The sequence below is a fragment of the Rhincodon typus genome, chromosome 20 (genome assembly GCF_021869965.1).
Source record: "Rhincodon typus isolate 14 chromosome 20, sRhiTyp1.1, whole genome shotgun sequence".
Taxonomy (NCBI): Eukaryota; Metazoa; Chordata; class Chondrichthyes; order Orectolobiformes; family Rhincodontidae; genus Rhincodon; species Rhincodon typus.
Window position 1 is genome coordinate 3,626,570 of NC_063351.1, and position 10,197 is coordinate 3,636,766.

The window sequence follows — 10,197 nt, forward strand, 5'->3', positions numbered from 1 at the left end:
ACAACAACCCATTGAAACCTCGAAGAAAGTGATATAACACTAAGAGTTTACCTGATAGAATTTAATTTTTGATCTTTACCAGGGGTTTAAAATTCTTGAAGACTTTTAATTCCAAAATAAAAGTATTTCATTTGTGCAAGTCAAAAGCTGTATTTGTCTGAGGAGAGGCAGTCTTCCTGGTGCCACTCCCAGATTGACTCAAGATCAATGGTACGTTTTGAGAAGAAACAGGCATTCCAATTACAGATTTATTATAATTATTTTTTACATTTTGGGAGTTCCTCCAATTGTGAATTCAAACATTAATGGATGTATTTTCATCATTTGGAAGGAGGGAGGTTTTCACATGATCCATTGTGACTTTGTCATCCCCATCCAGCATTGGACAAACATAAACAAATGCCAGGACATCCCTTGTGCCAATGGGATCTTGATCAAATGGATCAATGGACTGAAAAATGGCAGATGGAGTTCAAACTGGATAAATGCGAGATATTGCATTTTGGTACAACAAACAAGGGTAGAGCTTATATAATTAATGGTAGGGCCTTGGGTAGTTTTGTAGAACAGAGGAACCTAGGGGTTCAGGTACATAATTCTTTGAAGTTTGCGTCACATATAGACAAGCTGGTTAAGAAGGCATTTGGTACGCCTGTCTTCATTGCTCAGTCCTTAGGGACGGAATTCCAAGATTTTGACCCAGCGACAGTGAAGGAACAGTGATACATTTCCAAGCCAGGATGGTGAGTGGCTCAGAGGGGAACTTGCAGGTGGTGGTGTTCCAATGTATCTGCTGCCCTTGCCTTTCTAGATGGAAATGGTCATGGGTTTGGAAGTTGCTGATCTTTGGTGAGTTTCTGCAGTGCATCTTGTAGATGGTACACACTGCTGCTACTGAGCGTTGGTGGTGGAGGGAGTTGATGTTTGTGGATGTGGTGCCAATCAAGTGGGCTGCTTTGTGCTGGATGGTGCCAAGCTTCTTGAGCGTTGTTGGAGCTGCATCCATCCAGGCAAGTGGGGAATATTCCATCGCACTCCTGACTTGCACCTTGTAGATGGTGGACAGGCTTGGGTGAATCAGGAGGTGAGTTACTCATTGCAGTATTCCTAATATCTGATCTGTCCTTGTAGCCACTGCGTTTACGTGGAAAATCCAGTTGAGTTTCTGATCATTGGTAACCCCCAGTATGTTAATAGTGGGGGATTCGGTGATGGAAACACCATTTAATGTCAAGAGGCAGTGGTTAGATTGTCTCTTATTAAAGATGGTCATTGCCTAGCATTTGTGTAGCATGAATGTTACTTGCCACTTGTCAGCCCAAGCCTGGATATTATCTGGGTTATGCTGCATTTAGACATGGATCGCATCAGTATTGAAATTGTATCGAGGCATCTCAGAGTGGAACAATCTACAGGGAGAATTTTATTGTCTTGTTTGTAATATTCAATTTGTTTTTGGAATGTATCTTTACAATCGCTCTGTAACTATAAAAAAAAGTGTTGCCCATTGAAGCCAATGCCAACTCAGCAAACAATGCCCTTTGGTCTGTCCAAACCACGTTGGTTTCCCATTGGCAAGGACAGTTCACAGCTGGCAGCGGCAGAAGGGCTCTTCCTAAGGTTAGAGGAGGTGCTGAGTGACACAGCAACATTGGGGAAGGGGTTGGGGGAGAATTGGGGAGGAAAGGAGAGATTGGAAATGATGTAAAATCCCTCTGGATGCACAATGTTTGGCACACAATGAAACAATTGCCAGGTACAGTAGGATTGCTTGGTTCTTCATAGCATGTAGTGCTGTCTGAATGTACATTGATAAATTTTATGAATTAAGTCGCTCACCTGCCCCCACCAACCCCTTTCCTAACCCACCCCCACATCCCCTACCACTCCTTTGATGTAAGAGCTCACTCGTGTGGAACATGGGAGGCGGAGGAGTCGGGGAGCTAGGAACAAGACGATGCTTCTGCACACGCCCATGATAACTCTTTCCAGCGGGGGCAGCTTCACTTCAGTCTCAGTGTATCGGAAGCAACAGTGGCAAGAACTCCGAGCGGAGAGGCTGGGAGCCGGGGAGCTGGAAATTGCGAAATTACAACCAAAAAGAGGGAGGGTGAAAGAAAAATAAGAATACCTCGATTCTGCTGGGTGAAAGCGCTGGATTTTCTTTAGGAATCTGAGCTGACTGCACACACATACACACACAGAAGCTAGATTTGCCAAGAGAGAGGAGAGAGAAAAAAAATAAAACTACTGCAGAGCTCCTGGGCGCTGCTGGAGTCGGTGGCGATTTACCGAAACTGTGTGAGAAGCAGAGAAGGGGGTGGCAGAAGTTCACCGTGTATGACAGATAGACCTCTGGCTGCGTGTGTGTGAGACAGAGACGGAGCTGGGCTAACACGCACGGAGCTCTCCATGGCTGATTAGACAGTGATGTTTGGAGAGAGGACAAAATCTGTGCACATCCTAGGGGCTCCGACTCCCACCCATGGGTGCCCGCCAAGGAGAGCTGGCGACGGCGCGGCCGAGCTAGTGTTCCCCGTTCCCGGTACCGTGGACAGAGCCTGACCAAGAGGGCAGTCTGCGAAGGATGGGTAAGGTGCTGCCTCTGTGCTCTCTTTCTCTGTCTTTCTGCCATCATAGTCACGGTCAATCAGTGAGCCTGCTTTAAGTTGCTTGGAACCTGAGGGGTCTACATTAAAGTTGTGGCCAGTGCATTTTGTGTGTGCCTGTGGGATGAGATTATGTGTAACAATACCAAACCTTTCAAAGGGGTTTTGTTCTATGTTTAAAGTTGTGACCTGTACGTGTTTTTATATGCGTAGGGAAAGATTATATCTTGGCAATAGCAAAGGATTCGAAGTTTTTTCTTTCTTTTCAGTTAGGCATAGTGTCATACAGAGCTACAGCGCAGAAAAAGGCCCTTCGGCCCTTCGAGTTTGTGCCAGTCAAAAAGCAACCACCTGAGGAAGGGTCACTGGACCCGAAACGTTAACTCTGATTTCTCTCCGCAGTTGCTGCCAGGCCTGCTGAGCTTTTCCAGCAATTTCTGTTTTTGTTTCTGATTTATAGCATCCACAGATCTTTCAGTTTTTACCCAACTATTCTGATCCAATTTTCCAGCACTTGGCCCATTGCCTTGTATGCCTTGGTATCATACATGTATATTGAAATACATCTTCAATGTTATGAAGGTTTCTGCCTCTCACCACCCTTACAGACAGTGAGTTTCAGATTCTCACCACCCTCTGGGTTAAAAAAAAATCCTTACATTCTCTCTAAACCTGCTCCCCTTTACCTTAAATCTATTCTCTCTGGTCATTGATCTTCCATCAACAGGAAAACTTTCTTTCTGTCTACTCTATCTATGCCCCTCATCATCTTATACATCTCCGTCATGTTCCCTCTCAGTCTCATTTGCTCTAAGGAAAACTTAAGAGTCTGTCCAATCTCTCCTCATAACTGAAACTCTACACTGGGCAACATACTATCTCTGATCCTGGTAGATCTCTTCTGCACCATCTCCATTGCTGCTAAAGTTGTGGTTCCAATGTTGCTGTTGCTAAAAATGTAGAAGTTATGGGTTGTAAGCATGATACGTGATCACTGATTTTCTTCTCCTCTGCTGGTGAAACAAGGAGGGTTTGGTCCTGGGTCTGAACGGTCCTGTTTCCTTGTTGCAGGTTTCAGTGGGATTGCAGTGTTGGTGATGGCTCCCACTGTCTTCCTGAGTGTCGTCTCTGCTGCTGCAGATCGGGGCTGCCCTGCCAACTGCAGGTGCCATGGGAAAATCGTGTACTGCGAGTCACTCAGTCTGCAGGAGATCCCTCCGAACCTGTCCCCAGGCTCGCTGGGCCTCTCACTGCGATACAACAGCCTGCACCAACTGCAGCCCAACCAGTTCCTGGGCCTCAAGCAGCTGACCTGGCTATACCTGGACCACAACTACATTGACCAGATCCACGAGCAGGCCTTCGCTGGAGCCCATCGCCTCAAGGAGCTGATCCTGAGCTCCAACCGCATCAGCACCCTTTCCAACCAGACCTTCCGGCCGGTCAGTAATCTCCGTAACCTCGACCTGAGCTACAACCAGCTGCAGGCATTGCAACCGGAGCAATTCCGGGGTCTCCGCAAGCTCCAGAGCCTGCACCTGAGGTCCAACCGCCTGCGGACGGTGCCAGTCAGGATTTTCCAGGACTGTCGCAACGTGGAGTTCCTCGACCTGGGTTACAACCGTATCCGCAGCCTGGCCCGCAATGCCTTCGCTGGCCTGGGGCGCCTGGTGGAGCTACACCTGGAACACAACCAGTTCTCCAAGGTCAACCTAGGCCACTTCCCCCGGCTCCTAGCCCTGCGTATCCTCTATCTGCAGTGGAACAAGATCAGCGTGGTCATCCAGGGCATGTCGTGGACCTGGAGCTCCCTGGAAAAGCTTGATCTTTCCGGCAACGAGATCCAGGCCATTGGGCCCAATGTTTTCCAGTGCGTGCCCAACCTTCAGACCCTGCAGCTGGACTCCAACAAGCTGACCACCATTGGGCAGGAGATCCTGGAGTCCTGGATCTCACTCAGCTCCATTAGCTTGGCCGGGAACATGTGGGAGTGCAACCGCAACATCTGCTCGCTGGTCAACTGGCTCAAGAGGTTCAAAGGTCGGAAAGAGAGCACTATGTTGTGCGCTGGGCCCAAGGCGCTGCAGGGTGAGCGGGTCATGGACGCAGTTGATAACTACGAGCTCTGCATCAAAAAGCAGAGGGTGTCCACCCAAGCCGTGCCCAGGGCTCCTGCCAGGCCCACCTTCAGAACGAGACTCCCCAAAACCAACACGGAGGTCAAAGGCCAGCCTGTGCCCGCAGCAAGCGCCAGCCCCACCGATGCCAGTCCTGACCCCGACCTGGGTGAACCCGTCTCCTTCCACAAGATCATAGCGGGGAGCGTGGCCTTGTTCCTCTCTGTGTTGGTCATCCTGCTGGTGATCTATGTGTCCTGGAAGCGGTACCCGGCCAGCATGAAGCAATTCCAGCAGCGCTCGCTGGGGCGTCGGCACCGGAAAAAGAAGAGGCAGTCTCTGAGACAAATGGTCCCCAGCACCCAGGAGTATTATGTTGATTATAAATCTGCCCACGCTGAAGCCACTGAGATGTTGATGAATGGAGCAGCTCCATGCACCTTTAATAAATCAGGCTCCAGGGAATGTGAGGTATGAACTTCTTATAAAGCAAAGCGAGGGGTAAAACTAAGGCAGGGAACCAGGTGGGAACTATCACCCTTTCTCACTGAAATTGACAGAAGGTGTCCCTGTTGTTGCATTCCCCATGCAAGTGTTGTTTGGTTTTCAATGTGCTCTTTGCTAAAAACATATTTAGACTTTAAACAGCCATCGTGGCCCTTAATAAATATGTCACCGAATTATAATTTCTCATCAAAATGTCTGTCACTGCTTTCATTACAGCTGTGTCTAGTTATACAAAACATCATGTTGCTTTCTTGTCCAGCGTTAAGCGAAGGTTTAAACCTCTAGCTATCCTCCACTGCCACTCTGCGTGCTGCGTTTAATTTAGCTGATTGCTAGCCTGGCTTCTGGCTGCATCGCAGTTATTTGAATCTGGCAGCTGCTGCTTAAACTGAAATTAAATCAGTCATTAGCTCCTTCCAAACTTTAACTTGTGTCCCATTGAATGTCTGCGATATACAGCATTGAATCCTCAGCTGCGTGTGGTTCAGATGGGGGGGCCCCCACCACATTGACACAGTGCAAGCTTCCTCTCAATGGGAGCTGCAGGATGGTGTGAGGGAATTTGCCCAGTCTCTCAGAATCGGTATTTGAAGGCTATAAGAATGAGGAACAGATTCATTTATGGAGAACTGGGGGAACTGTCTCAGGTGGTGGGATAGTCAAGATAAAGGAGCAGAAATTTTAAAATTGATTCTAGCCTGGGTGAAGGGGTGAAGGCAGCACCTTTTCACACACGTACAGAGCTAAACTCTCTCTCTGCAAGGTGGATGGTGAGTGTCAATTGAAAATTGAGATCAATATGTTTTTCAGGGGAGGATTTGAAGAGACATGAATTATAGATTGCAAATGAGAACTGATGTGGAGATTAGCATTTATCTAAATAATAGCATTGCAGGCTCAAAGGGCCAAACGGCTTACTTCTAATCCTTATCACAATGTGGAATGGAGAGCAAGCATGATGATGTTTTTGCTTGATGCTTGATGGTCTTTTTCAGAGGCTGAAGCCATGTTAGTCCCTGGAAATCAGTAATGTAGCCCCTTGCCCTAAAATCTGGGCACGTCTCGGATTGGCACTAAGATGAAGCATTGGAAGTGGCACTGTTCCTCATTTTACAACTGGAAAATAAAATGTGGGCTGCTTCATTCTTGTAATAGTTTCATCATCCAAAAATGACTCAAAACATCAGAGAAAGCTGGGAGAGGAGGCAGGGATTTTCCATCAGATATTCAGTATGACATTGGCATAGGAACACAGGATTGTCTAAACCATCAAAAGTAACAAAAGCTTGTGAATTTGAGGACGCTCATTTGAACTAAGTAGATGAACTGTATAGTTTCTGAACTCATATGACTGTGAGCAATTTTAGTTTTAGCAAAGAGAAACAAAAATAAGGTTGCTTCTCCAGCCCTTCCCAAAATTAAATTTTTCTATGACCTGTAATAATGTAATTCTTTGATGAGCAGATAATTATCAGTTTGTATAGTTAATGGATCAGGTGGAACCATTTGCATCTTTTAAAGTAGTCAGACCTTTTTATTCGAAGGCAGATGGTTTTGAAAGTCTCCCCTCAATGTAAGATATTATAATGTGTTTACTATTCTTCCTGATTCTGTTCACATTACTCTGCTGCAAGAGGAAGTCTTTCCTAACCTGTTAAGTATGGCCACCAATGTCTGAAGTAACATCGTAAAATATTTATGAATGTGCTTGTTGAGTGGCAAAGCTTGCTAAATTATTTTTGCAGCTGCTTAAAGACTATGAGGAGGAGACTGGTACAACTCTGAAGATGTGTTCCATACATCATGTTCAGGCTGTGATTTCCAATGTGGCTATTGCTTGGTCTAAACCATACTGCTGGGGGAGGTGACCCCTAGAGGCTAAGTGTTAGACAGTAGGGAACGATTAGAAATCAGAAGTGACATTCACCTCTGACACATTTAGACTTACCCATAGCGGGTGGCTTGCTTCAAAGAATATGAATGCGAAGAGGACCTGAGTTTAGAAGTGACAGGTAACTCAAGGAAATCTAAAATGGACAAATATTCCTCTGATGTGACAGGGGAAGGTCTGGGTGTGGGGCGGGGAGTAGGGGGGAGGTGAGGTGGTGAGATGGATCTTTAAAAGCTTGCTGTGGTGTTTTTGTTTTGCAAAATTTGGAAGTTTAATCCTTTCTGTCTGTCTATTTTACAAAGGAGCAGTGACAGATAGAAGACTGTGAATGGTTTTCCACAGTATGTGGAACAGGATCAATAAACTAAAGAGAAATAATTAAACAGGGCAGGAAGGTATTTTAAATTCTGGCTGGCTAATGCAGAGGAAAATCTATCACACAAAGGTTTGCTCAGAAGAGAGACTGTTAATTAGCATTGCACTGTTGCCAGTGCCAATCGTGCTGCATGGGTTTTACAGAATAATATCGCCAGTGTTTCGTTGGGTAAGGAACTAAGACACTGTCAGATTTATGACTAAGCATAAGTGCAATCTCTGCAGATTGACAGCATTGGAAAATGGAGATCTCTTACGCCATTATTAGAGCAACAGACACTTCTCTGCTTATTTTCTTTTAACACAATAGAAAGGACCAGCATAGTAATCACTCTGACTCGAAATGCAAAGGTCCGAGATCAATTTCATAGAACAGGCAGCACAGAAACTGAATCCTACCTACTTATTGCCAGCTAGTTTATTTTGCTGGGGTTTAGTAACACACACAATATAATCATATGCAACAGGCACTACTGCTAATGCGGGTTGATAGAATTATGCTTTATCTTTCTAAAAGTTGTGATGTATGACCATTATTTAATTGAAACAGGGATGATTTCCTACTTTCCCCACTTGAATTAGTAAATACATGGTGTCTGAGCTGCATTAATGCTGATGCAGTTGAGTTATGGCCTGCACTGATAGATTCATATATTTACTAGAAACAGTATCAGTTTCAGTTCACCTCTACTGTAGGCTACTGAATTGATTGCAGTAGGTTATGCCTGCAAGGCCAGTGATATAGTGCCACTCAGGTCAATAGGTGTTACTGCATTACCCTGCTCCTCACTGACAAGTATCATTCATTTCATCTTTATCATACAACAGACAGGAAAACAATTGAGAAGTATGTACTTCCATGTTTAAATGTAAATAAATTCTCCATTGCGTTTGTTGCAAGGAATCTTCAGCGCAGAAATAACCCATTCTGCCCTGCAGGTCTGAGATAGTCGAGCCCCCTTTACTTTTATCCTCCTGTGGCAGGTGGGAGTCACTGACAGGGTCAGCGTTTATTAACCAACACTAACCGCGCTGTAGGAAGTGGTGGTGAGCTGCCTTCTTAAACCATTGCACTCCATTAACGGGGAACATACCCCCCCAGTTCTCCTACTTCATCATCATTGTTTCTTACAGCCTCCATTTCTGAATGTGAAACTTCCCCTAAAATATATCAGTGGAACTAAGTTTGTGAGGCAATGGCCTGGTGGTATTATTGCTCAACTAGCAATCCAGAGATGTGGCTGATATTCTGGGTGACCCAGGTTTGAATCCCGCCATGGCAGATGGTGGAATTTGAATTAAATAAAAATCTGAAATTTACAGTCTAATGATGACTGGAGGGTTTGAGTTATAAGGACAGGCTGGGACTTTTTTCACTGGAGTGTAGGAGATTGAGGCGTGACCCTATGGAAGTTTATAAAATCATAAAGGGCATAGATAAGGTCAATAGGTAAGGTCGTTTCCCTTGTGTAGGGGAGTCCAAAATTAGAGGGCATATTTTTAAGGTGAGAGGAGAAGGATTTAAATGGGACCTGAGGGGCAACTTTTTCAATAGGGCAGTGCTTGTGCAGAGGAAGTGGTAGATGCAGATGCAATCACAACCTTGAAAAGATGTTCAGACAGGTACATGGATAGGAAATATTTAGAGGGATATGGGCCAAACGCAGGCAAATGGGACTTGTTTGGATTGGGAAACTTGGTCCAACTCATCTATACCAACCAAAGGGTCTGTTTTTGTGCTGTTTGACTCTGTGATTGTTGGAAAAACCCATCTGTTTCATTAATGTCCATTGAGCAGAAAATCTGCTGTACTTACCTGGTCTGGTCTATATGTGGCTCCAGACTTAAAGCGAAAAGGTTAGCTTTCTGGGGATGGGCAATAAAGGGCTAATGATACATGCAACCCATTTATGGATTTAACCATAACGCTTCTCATGGCAGTAAGCTCCACATTCTCTGTCATTTTCTCCTCATGTTTTGATTTAATCTGTTAGTGATTTTGTTTACATCGATGCCCACTTTGGTATCAGAGAAATGCAGCTCTCTCCAGCCACCAGTCTCTGCCAGGTGCCCTCTGGGTTTTGTGTGCTCAACATGATGGTGCATTGGCAACGAATGAGAGCAGTGCAGCCAGGACTATTTTGGGACTCACATTTCTCAGTGAGGGGGGGAACAGATGCTGAAGATTGAAAGGAGGCACAGTGCAGGTATTTAAAATGCTGAGCAGCAATTCCTGGAAATGTAAACAACCTATTCCATTTAGATTAGAGCGCAGGAGGAGAGAGAGACAGATCTAAAATGAGTAAAGTTCAAATCACTTATCTCCCTTACCCCTGAGCGGTGGATAATTGCAACAGTTTTGTCCCAGACCAAAGTGTTTACTTCATTAGTCATGGTTTCTTGAAAGTCGCAAAGCAATTTTTTTTTGGAAACACAAGCTGACTGTATTTATCTTCAGCTTGCTGGGAATTCACTGAAGCAGGAAAACATGGTTGCACCTTTTTTGCAGTCTTTACACATATTCAGCAGTGACTTAGTCCCAGGACAGGCAACGTTTGGTAATTCATAGTCTGTGATCAGTGCTGCTGGGAGGTGAATGACCAACTCTCACTGGATTCTCATCAGAGACTTTATTGCTCAGTCTTCAACTTTAACCTCGCTTTCCCACCTGCTTTGATGCCCCCAGAGGTGTTCACTT

General features: G+C 45.2%; 1 protein-coding gene across 1 annotated transcript; it reads left to right on the plus strand.

Moving 5' to 3' along the window:
* Positions 1-2,046: 2,046 nt before the first annotated feature.
* Positions 2,047-5,203, plus strand: LOC109922661 (leucine-rich repeat transmembrane neuronal protein 3). The gene is made up of 2 exons (XM_020522701.2): positions 2,047-2,591; positions 3,681-5,203. Exons 1-2 carry the CDS (start codon positions 2,588-2,590, stop codon positions 5,201-5,203), a joined length of 1,527 nt encoding a protein of 508 aa, XP_020378290.1. The 5' UTR covers positions 2,047-2,587.
* Positions 5,204-10,197: the final 4,994 nt, after the last annotated feature.